At 37.5% G+C, this 24132-nt stretch overlaps 1 protein-coding gene across 1 annotated transcript in view; it reads left to right on the plus strand.

The window, feature by feature from the left end:
- Positions 1-24132, plus strand: part of LIN28B (lin-28 homolog B) — a gene marked incomplete at both ends in the record, with an annotated part of 120190 nt that overhangs the window by 52563 nt on the left and 43495 nt on the right. The window contains one exon of the mRNA XM_082668914.1: positions 19722-19906. Coding sequence (XP_082525040.1) covers positions 19722-19906 — 185 coding nt within the window. The remainder of the gene's footprint in view (positions 1-19721; positions 19907-24132) is intronic.

Consider the following 24132-nt stretch of genomic DNA (forward strand, 5'->3'; position numbering starts at 1 on the left):
AAACCTGGTGGTGCCGAGTAACATGTTAGGCATTCTACTGACTTAATTTTGTGTCTAATATGATTGTTGTATGTTATAGATGTTAAGGTACTTAAAAGCATATTTAAAAATAGGAATTCAGATCAATTATTGTAGAATCACTGAAGCATTTCTCTGAACTCCAGAGTTTTTTAAGTAGCAAGGTATAAGAGTTATTCTTTCAAAGGGCCTCAGATGGGTGTGAGCGAGGGGAGTTGTGGAAAGCTGAGTTACTGATTTTTTTCTCCATTGGATAAACGCAAAAAAGGTAAGTTTGGAGTTTTTGTCATCATCTCTGCAGCTTGAGAAGTTCCTCATTTTTTCCTTAGCTCTAAAGGGAAAGTGGATGCCCTTCTCATTGATTCATCTCTGTTACCCATCATCCCCATCAATGATCATTGTAATATAGGGTGAATAGCATACTGTTGTTCTTAGAGCCAAATTAGCTCCATGCAGAGGGCAGAAACTGCCTTGCAGGAAAGGATCAAGTGTAATTCCTCTCAGAAAATATGCTAAAATGGAGAGCAGGATCCCTCTATCAGTTGTTCTCTTTAGGTTCAAGATCTTTGCTCTCCTGTGCTGTTGTCTAAATCACCTTTCTGCTGCCTTTCAAATTCAGGCAGCAGCCCACCAGCCCAGAATGTAGAGTCTGAAAATAATTCTCCAAATTCATTCCAAAGTTCTTATATTCATTTTTTCTCAGTTCCATTCATGTTTGTATTCATTATTTCTTATTCATCTCTAGCTCTTTCTCCCCACCATCCACCTTCTCCCCTTTTCCAATTATATAAATAATATAAAATGTCAGATTGTTTAAGTCACTAGAATATTTAATTTTCTAAAATTTGTTGGTAATGTCCAATATAGTGCCATATACAATCTGGTCTTATTAAATACTTTATAAATATAATAATGATAACTTTTTGTGTGTGTGTGTGTGTGTGGTGCGCGAGCCTCTCACTGTTGTGGCCTCTCCCCTTGCGGGGCACAGGCTCCAGACGCGCAGGCTTACGGGCCCAGCCACTCCGCGGCATGTGGGATCCTCCCGGACTGGGGCACGAACCCGTGTCCCCTGCATCGGCAGGCGGACTCTCAACCACTGCGCCACCAGGGAAGCCCTAATAATGATAACTTTAATTTCAACTTAACACTTAATTTTTTTTTAAGTATGGCAATATATCTCTCACTCAAAGTATCTCTTTATCAAAGGTGTATTTTTTATAATATTTTTAAATGAAAAATTTGAAACATAAAGAAATTGAAATAATTTTAACAGTAAACCATTATATGCAACATCTAGATTGTATAGTTAACATTTTCCTGTACTTGTTTGTTCACCTAACTCTATATCTGTTAATGTAGATCCATTAATCTGTCTTTTTAATGCATTTCAAAAGAAGTTGCAGACATCAGTGCACTCCCCCCTAAATCCTTCAGCATGCATGTCATTTAACTAGAGTTCAGTATCTTTTTTTTTTTTTTGAAGATGTTGGGGGTAGGAGTTTATTAATTAATTAATTTTTGCTGTGTTGGGTCTTCGTTTCTGTGCAAGGGCTTTCTCTAGTTGTGGCAAGCGGGGGCCACTCTTCATCGCGGTGCGCGGGCCTCTCACTATCGCGGCCTCTCTTGTTGTGGAGCACAGGCTCCAGACGCGCAGGCTCAGTAGTTGTGGCTCACGGGCCTAGTTGCTCCGCGGCATGTGGGATCCTCCCAGACCAGGGCTCGAACCCATGTTCCCTGCATTAGCAGGCAGATTCTCAACCACTGCGCCACCAGGGAAGCCCCAGTATCTTTTTTGAGGTAAAATTGATATACAGTGAAATGCATGAACTGTGAGTGCACCGTTCAATGAGTTTGACAAATGACTACACTTTTGTAACCTGCCTTAGCCACTCTTAAAACACTGAACATTATCATTACTCCAGAAGGATACCTTATGTCCTTCCTAGTCAATTTTGTACTTTTTTGTATAGAGCTGCTTTCACTCAGTACTGTTGGGAGACAATTTTCCCTGGGTCTCCCAGATTGCTGTGTGTTCTATGCATGAGGCACTGACCTTCCTTTGTTCTAGGCTATATTTTCAAGGATATTTATATAGCAAACAGCTTTGGAACATAGAGACAGTGTTTCCTTCCAGTGTAAAGGGCAATGCTTACTGCCCATTATAAAAATTCAGGTTCCCTAAGGTCAGTGTTCCTCTCTTATAATGCAACCCACTGTGTATAAGTTTTATTTGACCTGCTTCACATCACCCTGTGGGTATTGGGGCTTGTAGAACCAGCATAAAGAAGCTGATACTCTGGTTACTACTGTTGCTCTGAATAGTAAATTGTCCTTTGTTTCAGAATCTGTAGTACTGTGCCTTCTACCAGGATCTTTGAAATTTTAGCAGGCTCATTTTTTAGCTTGCATTTGAGGTAAGATAAAAGACCCTTTACAGTTCTTGACAGGTATTGTGATATATATACCAGTAATTCATTCCTTTTTATTTCTCAGTATTGTTCTGTTATATGTACATAGCACAATTTATTTACTTGTTCTTTTACTGAAGGATATCTACCCTGTTCCTGGGTTTTAGCTGTTATGGATAAACCTGTTATCCAAAGTCTTGTAAAGATTTGCATACAAGTCTTTGGGTGGACATCTGTTTTCATTTCTCTTGGGTAAACACCTAAGAGTGAAATACTGGGCCATATGACAGGTATATATTTAAGTCTATTAGAAATTGCAGAACTGTTTCCAAAGTAGATCTGCCATTTTATACTCCTACCAACAATTTATGAGAGTTTTAACTCTTCCATAAGATTCTGACTCCAGTTCAAATCTGTGGATTTTTTTGACCATACCACCAAGCAATTCTGTGACACCAGCTAGGTGTACTACATTCAACTCAATTTTGACACTGTCTACCTGGAGATAGCATTATATCCCAGGTAAAAGGCAGGTTAAAGGCTCAGTCCCACAAGACTGCACCCCTCCTTCAGATGCCAGTTCCACCTTGTCACCTGTGCTTCTGACTGAATGGCTGTTAGATTAGAGGCTCCTGGACTTCCCTGGTGGTGCAGTGGTTAAGAATTCGCCTGCCAGTGCAGGGGACACGGGTTCGAGCCCTAGTCCAGGAAGATCCCACATGCTGCGGAGCAACTAAGCCTATGCGCTACAACTACTGAGTCTGCGCTCTAGAGCCCACGACCACAACTACTGAAGCCTGCATGCCAAGATCCCGTGCTCCGCAACAAGAGAAGCCACTGCAATGAGAAGCCTGTGCACTGCAACAAAGAGTAGCTCCCACTTGCCGCAGCTAGAGAAAGCCCGCACACAGCAACAAAGACCCAACGCAAACAAAAATAAATTAAAAAAAAAAAAAAAAGATTAGATGCTCCTATGACCACCCCACCCCCACCCCCCAGTTTTGCTTGATTTGCTAGAGCAACTCACAGAGCTCAGAGAAATATTTTACTTACTAAATTACTGTTTTAATATAAAAGGATATCACTAAGGAACAAGTAGATAGAAGAGACTCATAGGGCAAGGTATGTGGGAAGAGGGACAGATCTTCCCTGCCTTCTTTAGGCATACCACTCTTCTAGCACCTCCACATGTTCACCAAACCAGAAACTGTCAGAACCCAACCTTTTGGGTTTTATGGAGGCTCAATACAAAGGCATGACTGATTAAACCATTGGCCATTGGCAATTGAACTCAACCCTCTAGCCCTTCTGCCATCCCCAGAGGTTGATGAGAGGGGTGGGGAGTGAAAGTTCCAACCCTCTAATCACAAGGTTGGTTTCCCTGGCAACCAGCCTCCCTCCTATGATGCTATACCAAAGTCACCTTATCAATATAACAAAAGACACCTTAAGGAAATTCCAAGGGTTTTATGAGCTCTGTGTCAGAAACTGGGATGAAGACCAATATATATTTCTGCCTCCCATCCCCCACCCCCTAACTGCAATGGCTAGAACCTCCAGCACAATGTTGAATAGAGACAATGAGAATGAGCATCCTTGCTTATTCCCAGTCTGAGGAGGAAAGTGTTTAATACTTCATTATTAAGTTTGATTTAGCTTTAGGTTTTTTTGTTTTGTTTTGTTTTTTCTTTTAAACTAATGCTCACTTTATTTATTTTTATTTTTTGGCTGTGCCATGTGGCATAGCGGGATCTTAGTTCCCCAACCAGGGATCAAACCCACGCCCCTGGCACTGGCAGCACAGAGTCTTAACTACTGGACTGCCAGGGAAGTCCCTGGCTTTAGCTTTTCCATACTTGTCATTTAGTAGATTGGGATGTTTCCTTCTGTTCCTAGTTTGTTGAGAGTTTTTGCAGAATTTTATTTTCAGTTATTATTTTCTCTTTTGATTGTTAAGTCCTGTTTTTCAAAGAATTGTCCATTTCTCCTAGGTCATCAATTTTATTGGCAATGTTCATAATATTCCTTTATTAGCCTTTCCATGTAAGATTGCTAGACCCTCTTTGGTTCCTGCTTTGGATAATTTGTGTTATTTTTCTTATTAGTCTACCTGGGGGCTTATCAGTTTTGTTGAAAGCCCTGACTTTTGGGTTTCTTAGTTTTTTCTGTTTTTCCCTATTTTATTGAATTATGCTCTTATTATTTTTTCCATTTACTAACTTTGGATTTTCTTTATTCTTCTCACTTCTTAAGGTGAAACCCTATGACACTGATTTGCGACCTCTCTTTTATTTCTAATATAAGCATTTACATCTGTAGGTTTTTCTTTATGGTTGGTTTTAACCACATTCCACAAATTTTGATATGTTGTATTTTTCATTATCATTCATATAAAACATTTTTCAAATTTTTTGTGATTTCTTTAATCTATCAAGTTAATCAAAAGGATCTTGTTTACTTGCAAATATTTACATTTATTTACCTTTCTATTTCTTAATCAGTATTGTTTTCTATTTTAATTCTGTTTTGACCTGAGACTATACTCTGTAAGATCATCTAAAATGTATTGAGACTGTTTTTTTATGGCCCTCCTTATGGACTATTTTGGTGAATGGGCCATGTGGAGTTGCAAAGAATTGTATCTTGCAGTTGATGGGTGTAGTTTATATATGTGTGCGTGAGATCTATATCTATTTATAGCTGTATATCCATACCTATATCTATGTCTATTAGGGCAAAGTGGTTAATTGTGTGTTTTAAGATTTTCGTTTTGTCCTGAGTGATTTTTTTTTCCTAGTTTTATCAACTGCTGGGAGTAGCATATTAAAAAACCTCCAACTATGATTGGATTTTGTCTGTTTCTCTAATTCTGTCAGTGTTTGATTTATGCATTTCAGGGCTCTGTATATATCTGACAAGTAAGAATCTTAAAGCCTATGTTTTAAGATTTTTGATTGCTGTATTTTATTTCATTTTGAAATGCCCTTCTTTATTTCTGGTAGTACTCTGTCTTAAAGTCACTTTTATTATTATTAACAAAGCTGTAGCCTTCTTATTGCTTATTGTTTTCATGTTATGTCTTTTCCATCCTGTAGTTTTTTTCAAGTGTCTTTGTATTAAGGTGATTCTTTTGTAAATAGCACATAGTCAGATCTTGCCTTTTCATCCGTTCTATCAATGTTTGTGTTTTAGTTGGAGAACTAACACGTATTTATTTATATGCTTTGATTTAGATCTACCACTTTGCTGTTTTTTGTTTATCCCACTGGTTTTGTTTTTTTGGTACCTATTTTCTTCCATTTCTGCCTTCTTCTGTCTTAGTATGATATTTTTAAAGTTCCATTTTAAATCATCTGTTGGCTTTTTAATTATACCTTTTTGTATTATTTTTAGGGGTTGCCCTAAGGCTTGACTTCTCAAAGAGGTTATCATAAGAATGTGAAAATTATTTTTAGGGGTAAGGGCAAAAACCATCCTAGATATTATAGTAATTTGTGGCCCTGTAAAGAGCCACAGTACATAAGTAAATATTCAGTATATCAGTGTTATTAAAGTTCCATGGGGGAGGCAAGTAAGAAAAAAGTCTCCTTATGAGGGGATGATGAAAAACAGGTTGAGAAATACTTGTCTTGGTTTACAGTGTACATCCTTAAACTTTCAGTAATATACATAGACTTAATATCCTACCACACTTTGAGTAAAATCAGCAATATGTTTTTAAAAAAATCATTTTTATATCCATAACATCTTAAGTTATGCCCTTTAAGACTGCTTTATTTTTTTAAAGCAGTTTTAGGTTCACAGCAAAACTGAGATAAAAGTACAGAAATTTTCCATATACGCAGTGCTCCTACACATGCATAGCCTCACCCATTATCAACGTTTCCTGCCAGAGTGGTACGTTTGTTACAGTTGTTGAACCTACAGTGATACATCATAATCACCCAAAGTCCATAATTTACCTTAGGAGTCACTCTTGGTGTTACACGTTCTGTGGGTTTGGTCAAATGAATAAGGATATGTATCATTGTTATAGTATCATACAGAGTATTTTCACTGCTCTAAAAATCCTCTGTGTTCTACCTATTCATCGGCCGCCCTTCCGCAGACCCCTGGAAATCACTGATCTTTTCACTGTTTTCATAGTTTTACCTTTTCCGCAATGTTATGTAATTGGAATCAGACAGTATGTAGCCTCTTCAGATTGGTTTCTTTCACTTAATAATATGCGTTTAAGGTTCCTCCATGTCTTTTCATGGCTTGATAGCCCATTTCTTTTCAGTGATGAATAACATTCTGTTGTCCAGATGTACCTCAGTTTATTTATCCATTCACCTACTGAAGGACATCTTGGTTGCTTCCAAGTTTTGACAGTTATGAGTAAAGCCACTCTAAACATCAGTATGCAGGTTTTTCTGTGGACATAAGTTTTCAACTTCTCTGAGTAAATACCAAGGAGTGACATGCAATTCCCGGATTGTATGGTAGGAGTATGTTTAGTATTGTTAAGTAATTGCCAAAACTGTCTCCCAAAGTGATTACACAGTTTTGCATTCCCACCAGCAATGAATGAGTTCCTGTTGCTAAATATCCTTGGCAGCATTTGGTGTTATCAGTGTTCCAGATTTTGACCATTTTAATAGGTGTATAATCATATTTCATTTTAATTTACATTTTCCTGATGACGTATGATATGGAGCATCTTTTCATATGTTTATTTGCCATCGTTGTATCTTCTTTTAGTGAGATGTTTGTTTAGATCGTTGGCCCTTTTTTTTTTTTTTTTTGCGGTACGCGGGCCTCCCACCACTGCGGCCTCCCCCATTGCGGAGCACAGGCTCAGCGGCCATGGCTCACGGGCCCAGCCGCTCCGTGGCACGTGGGATCCTCCCGGACCGGGGCACGAACCCGCGTCCCCTGCATCGGCAGGCGGACTCTCAACCACTGCGCCACCAGGGAAGCCCCGTTGGCCCATTTTTTAATCAGGTTGTTCATTTTCTTATTGTTGAGTTTTAAGTGTTCTTTGTATATTTGAATAACAGTCCTTTATCAGATGTGCCTTTTGCACATATTTTTCTCAGTCAATGACTTATCTTCTCATATTCTTGACATTGTCTTCTGCAGAGCAGAAGTATTTAATTTTAATGAAGTCCGGGTTATCAGTTATTTTTTCATGGGTCATGCCTTTGGTGTTGTATTTGAAAAGTCTTCATCATTCCTAAGGTCATTAGGTTTTCTTCTGTGGTGTCTTCTGGGAGTTTTATAGTTTTGTGTTTTAAATTTAAGTCTATGATTCATGTTGAATTAATTTTTGTGAAAGGTATAGGACTGTGTAGAATTTTTTTTTTTGGCATGTGAATGTCCAGTTGGTCCAGCACCATTTGTTAAGAAGTGGATTTTTTTTGGGCCTGTCACTGCTGTGGCCTCTCCCGCTGCGGAGCACAGACTCCGGACACGCAGGCCCAGTGGCCATAAATCACAGGCCCAGCCGCTCCACGGCATGTGGGATCCTCCTGGACCGGGGCACGAACCCGTGTCCCCTGCATCGGCAGGCGGACTCTCAACCACTGCGCCACCAGGGAAGCCCTTAGAAGTGTTTTTTTATATGTATATATAATTATATCTAAATATATAATATATACTTAATCTAAATATGTACTATAATATATAATATAATAATTACTAATATATAAAAGAAATGTAGAATTCTTTCAGTTTGATGAAATATGAATATCATTGAACGTTAGATTCAATTGTGATATTTAAATTTTTTTAAATTTAGCCATCATGTATTAAGTACTTCTAATTTTCAAAGGAACGCAATAAAAATAAGATGTCCAACAATAAAAGGGTCGAATACTTACAATTCAATGTATCAGCTAAGAAGTTTTACAGAAAATTTTTAACAAGAGTTAAGCAGAACAATTAAGGGGTAAAAGGTGAGCATGAGTTGGGTAGGGAGGTCTGCCAGAGGCCTGCAGCTTCAGGATTCTAAACCTAATGTTGAGACCTTGGTGTTGAGGGACAATTGAAATATTCTGGAGAATGTTACACTAGACATCATGGTATACAAGGGCTTTTGGTGTCAAATGATCTGGCTTTGAGTCCTGGCTCTACCATTAATCAGATTTGACCTCTCAGTGTCCTCATCGAAGAGACAAAGTCACACTACTTTGTCCTTCCTCCCCACCTCTTTCCTTTGCTCCCCACCACCCTGATTCTTTTCCTCTGCCTTGAATATATACTGAGCACCCGCTGTGTTTCAGGGATGGTTTTAGGTGTGGGGATGTAAATGAAAAATTACAGTATGGTAGGTGTTATAATGGTGAAGTATACCATGTATAATTAAAAAGAATTACCTATATTTGCTCAAGAATGTCACGAAAGAGTTTGAAGATGAGATCGTGTTTAAACTGAAACTCAGCAATGTGCAGACATTTGCCAAGTGAGTGTCAGGGGTAAGGGTAGGTTGGATCAAATGAAAGCATTCAGACAGTGCCTGTGGGTTTTTTTCCCATTATGGTTTATTATAGGATGTTGAATATAGTTCCCTGTGCTGTACAGTAGGACCTTGTTGTTTATCTATTTTATATATAGCAATTTGTATCTGCTAATCCCAAACTCCTAATTTATCCCTCCCTGAACCCCTTTTCCCTTTGGTAACCGTCAGTTTGTTTTCTATGTCTGTGAGTCTGTTTCTGTTTCATAGATAGGTTCATTTGTGTCATATTTTAGATTGCACATATAAGTGATACATGGTATTTATCTTTGTCTGACATACTTCACTTAGTATGATAATCTCTTAATCTCTAGGTCCATCCATGTTGCTGCAAATGGCATTATTTCATTCTTTTTTATGGTTGAGCAGTATTCCATATATATACCACATCTTATTTATCCATTCATTTAGATTGCTTCCATGTCTTGGCTATTATAAATAGTGCTGCTATGAACATAGCAGGTGCATATATCTTTTCGAATTAAAGTTTTCTCCAGATATACACCCAAGAGTGGGATTGCTGGGTCATATGGCAACTCTATTTTTAGTTTAGTTTTTTTTTTTTTTTCGGTACGCAGGCCTCTCACTGTTGTGGCCTCTCCCGTTGCGGAGCACAGGCTCCGGACGTGCAGGCTCAGCGGCCATGGCTCACGGGCCCAGCCCGCTCCGTGACATGTGGGATCTTCCTGGACCGGGGCACGAACCCGTGTCCCCTGCATCGGCAGGCGGACTCTCAACCATTGCACCACCAGGAAAGCCCCTATTTTTAGTTTTTTAAGGAACCTCCATACTGTTTTCCATAGTGGCTACACCAATTTACATTCCCACCAACAGTGTAGGAGGGTCCCTTTTTCTTCACACCCTCTCCAGTGTTTATTATTTGTAGACATTTTAATGATGGCCATTCTGACTGCTGCGAGGTGATACCTCATTGTAGTTTTGATTTGCACTTCTCTAATAATTAGTAATGTTGAGTATCTTCTCATGTGCCTATTGGCCATCTGTATATCTTCTTTGGAGAAACGTCTCTTTAGGTCTTCTGCCCATTTTTTGATTGGGTTGTTTGTTTTTTTGTTATAGAGTTGTATGAGCTATTCGTATATTTTGGAAATTTAAGCCCTTGATGGTTGCATTGTTTGTGAATATTTTTTCCCAGTCTGTAGATTGTCTTTTCATTTTGTTCATGGTTTCCTTTGCTGTGCAAAAGCTAGTAAGTTTGATTAGATCCCATTTGTTTATTTTTGCTTTTATTTTTATTGCCTTGGGAGACTGACCTAAGAAAACATTGGTATGATTTATGTCAGAGAATGTTTTGCCCACGTCCTCTTCTAGGAGTTTTATGGTGTCGTGTCTTATATTTAAGCCTTTAAGCCATTTTGAGTTTATTTTTGTGTATGGTGTGAGGGTGCGTTCTAACTTCATTGATTTACGTTGGCTGTCCAGCTCTCCCAACACCAGTTGCTGAAGAGACTGTCTTTTCTCCATTGTATATTCTTGCCTCCTTTGTCGAAGATTAATTGACCATAGGTATGTGGGTTTATTTCTGGGTTCTCTATTCTGTTCCATTGATCCATATGTCTGTTTCTGTGCCAGTACCATGCTGTTTTACTGTAGTGCAGACAGTGCCTGTTTTTAATAGGTTCTTGAACCTGTTTGTTTTCTCTTACCTCTCTCCCATAGGCAGACCTGGATACTTACAAAAATAGTATAAACCATTTATTGAGCTGCTACTCAGTCTGCTAAGCACTGTTCTAGGCATTTTATATTAATTATTTAGAATCTAGCAATAACTGTAGTAGACATTTTTTATTCCTTGAAGATATTATTATCCCCAGTAGATAGATAAGGAAACTGGAGCACAGGGTTTTTTAACATGTCTCTGGTCATGCAGTTTGAGGTTGTAAGTAGTAGGATTAGGATTCAAACCAGTATTGAAATCCAACTTTAATCCCTGCCTGCTTTCCATTATGTCACTTTAAATACCATTCCAGCAGTTTTGCCAGTTTTAGTGTACCCTTCTCAGTTTTGAAGTACAGGCCAGATGAAGGGACTTAGTTAGGATTTACTTCAATATCAAGAAAAGTATAAAAATCTCATTATTTTTAATCCTATTTATGTGAAATTTAGTAATTTGACTGGGGCTAAACTGGATTTTATCTATTTACATAAAGCTCAGTAAACATTGACTTCTACCAGGCCACCATATTTCTTTTAGCTTCTATTTTCTTAAGGGATTTGAGTTAAGTAAGGACTAAAATCTCGAGAACGCGTAAAGGGAAATTTTAGCATTGACTAAAAAATAGTTACTCGTTCATTTCGATCTCTGTCTACATAGACAGAGTGAAGTCATAGAATTAAAAATACGTATTTTAAGAAAGGATAGAGACTTGTGTTCTATAACAGAAAGAAAAGAAGGAGACCCACGCAACTGTAAGCAATTTGTCTATCGTTGTGTAACACATTAGTTGTTGGAGCCAAGACTAAAGTCCCAGACCTCCTAATACTTAGTCCAGTGATATTTTTGTTGTGTTCTTATACATACCTCAGGCTTAATGATTCCTGGGGTATCTTGAAATGTAGATCAAAAGCATATAGTCCTTGGGGACTTCCCTGGTGGCGTATTGGTTAAGAATCCACCTGTCAATGCAGGGGACACGGGTTCGAGCCCTGGTCCGGGAAGATCCCACATGCTGTCGAGCAACTAAGCCTGTGTGCCACAATTACTGAGCCTGCGCTCTAGAGCCCACGAGCCACAACTACTGAGCCTGCGTGCCACAACTATTGAAGCCCGCATGCCTAGAGCCCATGCTCCGCAACAAGAGAAGCCACCGCAATGAGAAGCCCGCGCACTGCAACGCAGAGTAGCCCCTGCTCGCTACAACTAGAGAAAGCCTGTGTGCAGCAGCGAAGACCCAACGCAGCCATAAATAAATAAACAAACAAACAAACAAGTTTATTTTTTTAAAAAAAGCATATAGTCCTTAAGAGTCTTAACCATTATTCATGTATATTATGTAATATGTCTGCTGCATATTGTGTACTAATTAACTGCCCTTCACTCATTGTATATCTTTCCACTGATACCTTAGAAAAAAATACTCTTTCTCAGAAAAATATATTAAAATATTGAAAAGCAGAATATATTTGAATTTTCAGCTCTTTAGCCTCCTAATATTACCTGATATTCCAGAATTTTTTTTTCTAACATATCTGTATCACCCAGCTTTATTGGACTGAAATTCTTCTACAACTTAATTTTAATTATATTCTTATTATTCTGCCTAACAATGAAGTGAATCACTTAAGTCTATTGTTATCATTAGAGTAAGTCAACTATCAAGAAGGTATCAAACAAAAATAAACAAATGGGACCTAATGAAACTTAAAAACTTTTGCATAGCAAAGGAAACCATAAACAAGACAAAATGACAACCCTCAGAATGGGAGAAAATATTTGCAAACGAAGCAACAAAGGATTAATCTCCAAAATATACAAACAGCTCGTGCAGCTCAATATCAAAAAAACAAACAACCCAATCCAAAAATGGGCAGAAGACCTAAAAAGACATTTCTCCAAAGAAGATATACAGATTGCCAACAAACACATTAAAGGATTCTCAACATCACTAACCATTAGAGAAATGCAAATCAAAACTACAATGAGGTATATCACATCACACCAGTCAGAATGGCCATCATCAAAAAATCTACAAACAATAAGTGTGGAGAAAAGGGAATCCTTTTGCACCGTTGGTGGGAATGTAAATTGATACAGCCACTATGGAGAACAATATGGAGGTCCCTTAAAAAACTAAAAATAGAACTACCATAGACCTAATACTGGGCATATACCCTGAGAAAACCATAATTCAAAGAGAGACATGTACCACAGTGTTCATTGCAGCACTATTTACAATTGCCAGGACATGGAAGCAACCTAAGTGTCCATCGACAGATGAATGGATAAAGAAAATGTGGCACATGTATACAATGAAATATTACTCAGCCATAAAAAGAAACAAAATTGAGTTATTTGTAGTGAGGTGGATGGACCTAGAGTCTGTCATACAGAGTGAAGTAAGTCAGAAAGAGAAAAACAAATACCATATGCTAACACATATATATGGAATCTAAAAAAGATAAAGGTTCTGAAGAATCTAGGGGTAGGATAGGAATAAAGACACAGACGTAGAGAATGGACTTGAGGACATGGGGAGGGGGAAGGGTAAGCTGGAACGAAGTGGGAGAGTGGCATGGACACTACCAAATGTAAAATAGATAGCTAGTGGGAAGCAGCCGCGTAGCACAGGGAGATGAGCTTGGTGCTTTGTGACCACCTAGAGGGGTGTGATAGGGAGGGTGGGAGGGAGACGCAAGAGGGAAGGGATATGGGGGATATATGTATATGTATAGCTGATTCACTTTGTTATAAAGCAGAAACTAACACACCATTGTAAAGCAATTATACTCCTATAAAGATGTTAAAAAAATAAAAAGAGGTATTAATTGGCCTGTTCAAGGAGTGGTGGTTAAAAAAAATGCCAGATTTTGATTTTTAGTGTTGTTGTCTTCCAGCCGACAGTGTTAGATAATCATTTCTGTGATGAAGCACTTGGAGCAGTCTTGCAAAGATGTTTGTACAACATCACTATCCATTTACCAATAAATTTTTCCGTGGGGCAAGTAATAATTTATAGCAGGTGATATGTATGGCTCAGAATGTATTTTGCAAAACCAGTTCCTCCTTTCATTTTTAGTTTGTTTGTAACCATCTCTTGCTAAGACTATGACAGTTACCTTGTAACAGGCATCCCCTGTAACAGACATACAATCCTCATGTCTCCAGGCATCCATGGTATTGCCAAAAAGGTGGTATTTTTTTAAAACACAGATTTGATCTTGCAACTTATGAAAGCAAAACGTATCAGTAGGTGTTTATTTTATACAGAATAAAATGTTTAAGATATCAATAAATAATTTCCATTTTCTGGCTCTAACTTGCATTTTCCAGCCTCATTTATGGTCACCCTCTTCACACTAATATACTTAAAGTAAGCTTTTTCCCTTCCCCAGATATCTGCTAAGTATCCTGCTGTACAAGCATAAGGTTAAGCCATTAGCTCAGTTTGGATTACTGTTTTCACTCTCCATTGAAATCTCACTCTCTCTTCATGCAAGGAGAAATGTACCTCATGTGTAAAAGCTTCCATAATATGTATTCCATAAAATATGCTTCACCCAGTATAGGCCTCTCCTTGGCATTCCCTTTAGCTCTGGGAAATTTTCTCATACTATTCATTTAATACTAATAATTTGTCTCCTCCATCTTCTGTATTTTCTTTCCCAGGACCTCTAATCCAAGGTTTGGGTATATTTCATTTGAGGGGATCCATTTATCCTATGTGCCGAGAGATTTTCTAAACTTTTATTTCCAACTCAATTTTTTTTTAATTGTCTGAGAGTATTGTTAAAATTCTCTGATTGTTTTTGTTCTTGTTTTATTGATATTGTCTCAAATATCTGTAGAGATATTAATTAGGTGGTGGATAAAATTTCTTTTGTTCCCTCATTTATCTTGGCTTTTCTTCATTATGCTGCGTGTTTTGTGATTCTTGGTTGACCCTTCAGGTATATGAATGAGGGGTAAGAATGAGGGATAGGAATGATTTAAGGTTGAGTGGGTAGGGAGACAGCTCTTGCACCTGTGGCTTCCTAATTGTCGGAATGAATAGAGGTTTGTGTGTAGGATCCAATTTTTCACAAGTTGTCTAGATACTTCCTTCAGTCTCTTAAGAGAAGGGCCTCACATTATTTGCATTGGGGTATTGTTTGCCTGTTTTCACATGTGTAGGTGGGAATAGGGGTGGGAAAATGAAACGGGCATCTAGTCCCTATACAAACTTTCCATTAATCCTTCTGTTTTCGTTGTACATGTAGTGTCTCAGCACAGTCTCTCTGAGTTCTGCTAGGAATGCTGGTTCCTACTTCTGCGGCTCCTTTTATTAGCTTTCCTAGGGTATGGCTCCTTCAACTCAGTTGACCAGTCATCAGTCTTTCTAACTTCCAGAAATTTCTTGAAGTCTGCTTTCTCTTGATGGCATCCCCCTTATTCTTTTCCTTATTGTGAATTTATTTCTTTTTATTATTTTATTGTAGTTTTGATGCCTTTTAAAGAGGAACATGAGACATGTTTATTCAGCCTGCCATCTTAAATTGGAAGTCAGCTTATGTTTCCTAGAGAAGAAAATATACTCTTACTTCTAAGGAGAATCAAGTATAAAACTGTAGCAACACTTTATTGGTTTTCTAATCGAGTTGGAGAGAAAAAAAGACGTGCCAAAAGAGATAAGTAATCTCATCACTAATGGGAACCTTGGGTAGAATACTTGGCAAATAAAGTTTAGTATTTGGACCACTGTCGTTTGACTCCATGTTCCTGTCATTCTTTGAAAGTCATTTAAAAATGATTGGGAGGTGGGACTTCCCTGGCAGTCCAGTGGTTAAGACTCTGAGTTCCCTCTGCAGGGAGCGCAGGTTCGATCCCTGGGTGGGGAACTAAGATCCCACATGCTGCGTGGTGCAGCCAAAATAAATAAAAATAAATAAAAGAAATGATTGGGGGGGCTTCCCTGGTGGTGCAGTGGTTGAGAGTCCGCCTGCCGATGCAGGGGACGCAGGTTCGTGCCCTGGTCAGGGAGGATCCCACATGCCGCGGAGCGGCTGGGCCCGTGAGCCATGGCCGCTGAGCCTGCGCGTCCGGAGCCTGTGCTCCGCAACGGGAGAGGCCACAGCAGTGAGAGGCCCGTGTACCACAAAAAAAAAAAAAAAAAAAAATGATTGGGAGGAGGAAAAGGAATATAGCAAGGAAATTGAGAGTCAGTATTTTTATAATTCTGAAATAAATTTTTTCCAAAATGAATTTTAAATTTTGGAATAAAGGGAAGTGGGAGAAAGGGGAGCCTTATTTGGTTGGAGGAAGAGGAATACAAATTAAAGGTGTTAGATGAGTTAACTCAATATGTGCACATTCAAAGTTGGCCTGTCCCCTTTGTAAGTGCCTGATATCTTAGCAGGCAAGTCAGCAGCTTCTAAATGCTTCTACAATCATTTGGTCATTCCTTTGTTCATTTATTCATTCAGTAATTGCGATTCTTTCCTGTAGAAGATAAATTGTAGAAACAAAATCTATTTTGTCCAAACAAATGTTGCAGATGACAATGTAAGCCCAAACACCAAATGTCTCGCCTTATGAAAGTCTTACACGTAGATTGGGCAAAAATCTACATAAATCTGCATTCTTGGTTCTCATAGGCAGAGCGTCATGAATTGTGAGGCATAGCAATGAGGGTGATTAGAGAATATTGGAAGAAGGAAGAACAAGAAAAATAGATCCATATTAACTTCTGAATGGAGTCAGAGAATAACGTTATTACCATGAACCATTATAATCCTATCAGCATTTTATTCCAAAGGTATCATGCACAGTGTCACCTTGACACTAAAAATAGAAGTTATTTTATGTAGCAGAAGTAGGAGCTGGGAAATTTGACTTGACATGAGCTTAACCCCTTAGAGTTCAGTCCACCTTTTTTTTTCAAGTGAGAGTTGGACTAAATAATGATTAATGATCTTACTGATGCTAAATCTATGATTCTTTTACGTACTTATTGAATGATAGTTGTTTGCAGGCATTAGGCTAAGTCCTTTGGGAAATACTAAGATATATATCACAGTCCCTGACCTTCAGGAGAAGAAAAATCCAAAAGAGCAAATAAAAGTAAGGCATACACAGATATCTGCATTACGCAGCAGTGTATTATAAAAACTATATACAAGAATCAATTAAGTGAAAGAGGAGGGAATTTCCAACTTGGGCAATTGAGGATGATTGCAAAAAGGATCCTATGAATTATGCCTTGAATCTTGAGTAAGATTTTGATAGACAACTATGACTAAGAGAATAACGCATCCCCACCAGCCTAAGTTGGAGTACAGAGATGAGAAAACGTGAAATGTGCTTAGGGAAGTACGAGTCAGCCAGCTTTATTAGAGTAATGGGAAAGGAAGTGGAAAATATACCTAGAGGTAACATTATGAGTGGTCTTACCTACAATTTAAGGGAAGTATTGTAGATTTTTGAGACAGGAGACCAACAGGCTAAGATTTATTCAGAGAAGATATGCAGGTGTGGAAGATGCTAAGGAGTAGGGAGGAGAGTTGATGCTGAAATAGCAATGAAGAAACTATTACACTCATCCAGGTAGGAAATAGTTAGGACCAGAAGTAGGGCAGTGGCAATCCAATGAAATGGTTGGGGCCGATGAAAGTAAGAATGCACCTGATTCAGTAAATGGTTGGGTAAAACTAAGGATTGGAACCAGTATGACTGGAAAAATGGGGGCACCTTTAATAAAAATTGCCAAGGCAAGGGGAGAAGTTGATTTTTGTGAAGAAATAAAATAAGCTAAGTCCCCACCTTTAACAAATCTTTCCCACTTATGTAGCAGCAATTTTGGTGTAATAGCAAAGATAGAATATTCTCTGTGGATTCTTGTCCTTTTCTTGCAAAGCCATTATAGTTTCTTACGGATATTATTATTATTATTGTCAATTACTGTGAATCTAAATTGCCTTATGTACTCATTTGGGGAAGGAGGGGAGTATATGACAGAATGGGGGAAAAAGTATTCTTTCAGAATATCGTGAAGAATAGCCAGAGAGCAGGATTTTACTTTAGATTCAGAAATGCAGTTCACTTACAAATGATACCTATCAAAAATTGTAATAATGGAAAATGAAATCAAGTGTGCCAGTACACTAGGAACTATGAGGAAATAAGTGACAGAATTTTGATTATAGAAACAAAGCATGAACATATGATAGCTCTAATTAAAACTGCTATCCCTCCCTTCTCTTAATTGCAGTAGTTGACCCTATGCGCCACTTCATCTGATTTGATAATCTGCATTTTTTAGAGTAGGGAGTCAGAAAGGAAATGAAAGCAAAGGACTGTTTATAATTAGTGAGGAGAGAGCTTAGGAGAAAAAAATAGAAGATTTGGAAATATTATATAAAGCTTTAAAAACAATAATTAAAAAAAATTTTTACAGCATGTAGGCAGTTGTGATTTTTTTTTCTCTAATTCCTACACAGCATCAGGGAGCAGAAAAGGTGCTGCCAAATTACACTTCCCCGTGCAGGCTTTCTCAGTGTCAGACGACCTGAACTAGAAACTGGTTGAAACCCCTGTTTTCATGTGCCGTATTACTTTCATAATGAAGAGTCTCCTTTTGCATTGAAATTTGAAGTGTTGTTTTTATCTTTTCCATGTAATTATTTGGTTATATGTAATTATTTACCTACCTTTAGAGTCATGGACTTGGGAAGGGTGGAGATTTTTCTGGTCCAGCATTTCCCTAAGTATGTTAGTCATCTGTAGTTATAAAGAAAGGTCTCTGGGATCAATTAGGTCGGGAAATTCCTGAGTTAAACACAGTTAAACAAGATTTTTATTTCAGTGGAGGTTGGGGAGGGTATGAAATCTCAGAGACTTTAATATGCTAATATGATCCAACTAAGAAGAAACTAGGTGTAGCAATTCACAAACTTATTTGACCACCAGATCGTTTTTTCATGGAATCTTTTTCAGGACCATTGTTCGTCTGAACACATGAGGGGAAACTCAAATTCCTTAATTTTACAGATTAAACAGAAAAGAGAGAAATGACTCATTCAAAGTTGCATGCCTGTTTTCTTAAAGAACTGGACTTGAACCAGGGTCTCCTACCTACTGTATTCAGATTTGCTTCCTTTTGACCCCAAATTCAGAAAAGTCTTAAAGAACTACATCGTACTCAAAATTAGATCTGTAAGATGTACACAAGGGGATTTGAATAAATAAATAAAATTAGAATGATTTACTTATTTTAATATAGTTTGAATTGGCACATTGACTTTGATGAAGAGTTAGATCGAAAGAGCCAATTATTTGTAACCAAAGTTACACTTTTCCAATCAGGAAACTTTTTTTTTTTTTTGGTAAAAACTAAGTATCTTTCAAATTACAAAAAAGCTCAAACAACACAATAATGTGTGTATCCAGAAGCTTCCCCACTTTCCCAAAAAAGGACTAGAGAAAAATGACTGTTCATGATTTGCTGTCGATTGTTCCAGACCCCATTGCTACATAAGTAAACATGTATCTTTTAAACACTTCTCTACATAGATGGTGTTATGGTAGACACACTGTTCTTTACCCTTACTTTTTTTACTCATCAGTATTACATGTTTATCTTCCCCACATTAATACATATAGATCTTTTAATGGCTCAATAGTGTTACATTATATACCTCTACTATCATTTATTTCATCAGTTTCCCATTGATGGACCTTAGGGTAGCTGTAATTTTTCTACCAGGCAGCAGTGCCGTAGTGAATTTTGATATAGGTTTTTGTGTGTGATGGGGGTGGAGGGACCTTTGTGTGAGTATGTCTATAGGAGAGTCCTTGCAGTGGAATTGCTGGGTCAAAAAATATACACATTAAAATTTTTGTAAGTATTGCCAAATTCCTTTAAAAACGGTATTAGTTTATTCTCCCACTGCCAGCATTACAACAGGAAACTTTTAAATGGTATGCCTTTCACTGAACTTTAAAAAAAAAGATTTTATACTTAGCAATGAATAACTGGGGATATCTTGCTGTGTTAATCTTAAAATCACAGAGATAATTTATAAAGCATTAATAATCATGATCTCTCTTTCTCTCTCCCTCCCTCCCCTGCTCTTCTCAGAGCAAATTATTCATGGAAGGATTTAGAAGCCTAAAAGAAGGAGAACCAGTGGAGTTCACATTTAAAAAATCTTCCAAAGGCCTTGAATCAATACGGGTAACAGGACCTGGTGGGAGCCCCTGCTTAGGAAGTGAAAGAAGACCCAAAGGGAAGACACTACAAAAAAGAAAACCAAAGGGAGACAGGTAATCATTTTACCTTGTTAGCCTGTGAGTTTATTGTATTTAGAAAAGATTTCTAAAATTTTAATTTATATTTTTATTATGTTATTAAATCTAGCCACAATAAAATAAAATGCAACCACTGAGTATTTGAATCGAATTTATCAGAAATATAGGCTATCTTGCAACTTGAACTCTCTGCAGAATATACTTAACTGAGCCTTCAGTATTGCACACTAGACAGTCTCCCAACCATTATTTCCACCAGCCTGTTCAGAGACCACAAATGGGAAGTTGAAGGTCCCAACAGACAGAGGTGCCCCTCTGTACATCTTAACATCTCACCTGTTTTTTCAAATGAAAATACGTTTATTATTTTGTCTGTTTTGAAAAGATAACTCACTACAGAAAATTCAAATGTGAAAAAATCACTGGAAATGTTAACTACAGGTGGGAATCATAATAATATATGCAGTATTTTTGAAACTTGCATTTTTTTTCACTTAGAAGTGTATGGTGGAACATTCCATGTTAGTCTTCAGCACCTGCATAAATTCCCACTGTGTGAATGTACCAAAATTTAAAATAAGGCTATGTTAAATTAATTTAATTGTTAAATTTAGGCTATTTCCAGTATTTTAAATTTATCAGCACCATAGTAAGAATCCTTATATGTACATTTTTTTTAATTGTCTGATTGTATCGTAAGGGATAAATACCTAGTACTGAAAAAATCTGGATCAAAAACTATGCACTTTAAAAATTTTGATATCTATTTCCAAACTGCTCTTCAGAAATGGTTAGGGCCAATGTACAACCCCTTTAAAATTGAGACTGCTTATTGAATAATGTCATCTTTTAAATCTTTTCCAATTACATAGGTTAAGAAATGCAGCTTACTTATTTTCTTTGCATCCTTTGACTAAGGTTAAATATATTTTTATATGTTAATTTTCATTTTTATTTTTTTCTTCTGTGAATTGCATGTTTCTTGTCCTTTGCTTATTTTCCACTGAGATGTTCATTTGCTATTGTTGATTTCTAACTTCTCTCTTTAGAAAAAAAATCTCAGTTTTCCTCTTTCCTATGCTGGGAAGAACTCAATTCTTCCATATTATGTTTCTCTCCTGTGTGTCTCCATTACTTTTACACAGACTGCTTCACTTCTGGTCACCAAATTTGTGGATGTTTTTCCCCACACCAAGCAATTCTCCACAATGCCAGCTGGGTGTCCTACAATTTAACTCAATTCTGGCACTGTCTACCTGGAGATAATGTCGGGTCCCATAGGTTAAGGGCTCAGTCCCACAAGGCTGTCCCACCACATTTCAGATGCCAGTTGCAAGTAACCCAGGTTACCCGCAACTTCTGTCTGAGTTGGCTACAAATCAGAGGTTTCCACGACCCTCTCCTCAGGTTTGTTTAATTTGCTAGAGCAGCTCACAGAACTCAGGGAAATGCTTAGATTTACCAGTTTATCAAGGTTATGATAACAGCAGATAAAGGATACAGATGACAGCCAGATAAACAGATACATAGAGTGAGGTCTTGAGGGTCCCGAGCATAGGAGCTTCTGTTCCCAGCGGGCTGGAGTGCTTCACCCTCCCAATGTGGATATGTTTGCCAACCTGGAAGCCCTCTGCATTTTGTACTTTGGGGATTTTACAGAGGCTTCATCACATAGACTTGATTTTCAACCCCTTTTCCTTCTCAAGAAAACTGGGAGTGGGGCTGAAAATTCCAAGCTTCTAATCATAGCTTGGTCTTTCCAGTGATCAGCCCTCACTCAGGAGCCATCCAGGAGCCCACCCAGTGTCACCTCATTAGAACAGAAGACCCTCCTATCACCCAGGAAATTGCAAGGGTTTCAGGAACCCTGTGTCAGGAACAGAGGTCAAAGACTGATATTAGAAAAAGAGGTGCTTCTAGTGTTCTTGTCACTTAGGAAATTACAAGGGTTTTAGGAGCTCTGTGCCAGGAACCAGGGGCAAAGACCAATATATATTTCCTGTTATCTCACATTCTCTTTGTATATTTATCATGGTAATCTTTTGTCTCAAATATATAGGAAGTATCTTCTTCAGCTTGTGAAATATATGCGCGCGTGCACATACACACACACACACACACACACACACACACACAATGGACTATTACTCAGCCATAAAAAAGAATGGAATCTTGCCATTTGTGGCAACATGGTTGGACCTTGATGGCATTACTCTAAGTAAAATACTATATACAAATGCTATATACATCTGTAATATATTTTAAAACTTTGAACAGTTTCCACAAAGGTATGAGGTAACATCTCATGGTGGTTTTGATTTGCATATCTCTGATGATTAGCAATGGTGAGTCTGTATGTCTTCTTTGGAAAAATGTCTAGTCAGGTATTTTGCTCATTTTTAATGGGATTGTTTGGTTTGTTTATTTGTTTTGATATTGAGTTGTATGAGCTATTTATATATTTTGGATATTGACACCTTCTCAATCGTATCATTTGCACATATTTTCTCCCATTCAGTAGGTTGTCTTTTCATTTGTCAATGGTATCCTTTGTTGTGCAAAAGCTTTTAAGTTTAATTAGGTCCCATTTGTTTATTTTTGCTTTTGTTTCCTTAGGAGACAGATCCAAAAAAATATTGCTAGAGTTAATGTCAAAGGGTGTTCTCCCTGTGTTTTCTTCTAGGAGTTTTATGGCTTCTAGTCTTACATTTAGGTCTTTAATGCATTTTGAGTTTATTTTTGTATATGATGTGAGAAAATGTTCTAATTTCATTGTTTTACATGTTGCTGTCCAGTTTTCCCAGCACCTGTTACTGAAGAGACTGTCTTGCTCCCATTGTGTATTTTTGCCTCCTTTGTCATAGATTGATGGACCGTGTGTGGGTTTATTTCTGGACTTTCTCTCCTGTTCCATTGATCTAGGTGTCTGTTTTTGTGCCAGTACCATGCTCTTTTGATGGTAGGTTTGTAGTATAGTCTGAAGTCAGGGAGCATGATTCCTCTAGTTCAGTTCTTCTTTCTCAAGATTGTTTTGGTTATTCAGGGTCTTTTGTGTTTCCATACAGATTTTAAAATTATTTGTTCTAGTTCTGTGAAAAATGCCATTGGCATTTTGATAGAGATTGCATTGAATCTGTAGATTGTCTTGGGTACTATGGTCATTTTAACAATACTAATCCTTCCAATCCATGAACGTGGTATATCTTTCTATTTGTTTGTGTCCTCTTCAGTTTCTTTCATCAGTGTCTTATAGTTTTCTGATTACAGATCTTTTACCTCCTTAGTTAGATTTATGCTTAGGTACTTTATTCTTTTTGATGTGATTGTAAATGGCCTCTGCCCATTTTTAAATTGGATTGCTTGTTTGCTTTTCGCTGGTATGAATCCTTTATATTCTTTGGATATTAACCCCTTATCAGATAGATAATTTGCAAATATTTTCTCCCATTCTATAGGTTGCCTTTTTTGTTAATTGTTTCCTTTGCTGTGCAGAAGCTTTTTAGTTTGATACAGTTCCATTTGTTTTTTGCTTTTGTTTTTGCTTTTGTTGCCTTTGCTTTTGGTGTCAAATAATTGCCAAGACCGTTGTCAAAGAGCTTAAGGCTTATATTTTCTACTAGGAGTTTTATATTTCAGGTCTTATGTTCAAGTTTTCAATGTTTTGAATTGGTTTTCCTGTATGGTGTAAGGTAGTAGTGCAGTTTCAGTCCTTTGCACGTGGCTCTCCAGTTTTCCCAACACCATTTATTGAAGAGACTATCCTTTCTGCATTGTATATTTGTGGTTCCTTTGTTGTAAATTAATTGACCACATATGTGTGAGTTTATTTCTTAGCTCTCTGTTTTGTTCCATAATCTATGTTTCTGTTTTTATGCCAAATGCTTGAGTACTGCTTGAGTACTATTGCTTTGTAGTGCAGTTACAAAGTACAGTTAGAGATCAGAGAGTGTGACACCTCCAGATTTTTGTACTTTCTCAAGATTGTTTTGGCTATTCTGGGTCTTTTGTGGTTACATACAAATTTTAGGGTTGTTTGTACTATTTCTGTGCAAAAGTCCATTGTAACTTTAGTAAGGATTGCATTGAATCTGTAGATCACTTTAGGTGATATGGACTTTTTAATAGTATTAATTCTTTTAATCCATGAGCACAGAAATCTTTCCATTTATTTGTGTTTTATTCAATTTTTAAAAAAAATATTCATTTTCTTTCATCAGTGTCATGTAATTTTTAGTGTATAG

The sequence above is a fragment of the Grampus griseus genome, assembly GCF_964374135.1.
Source record: "Grampus griseus genome assembly, chromosome: 13".
Taxonomy (NCBI): domain Eukaryota; kingdom Metazoa; phylum Chordata; class Mammalia; order Artiodactyla; family Delphinidae; genus Grampus; species Grampus griseus.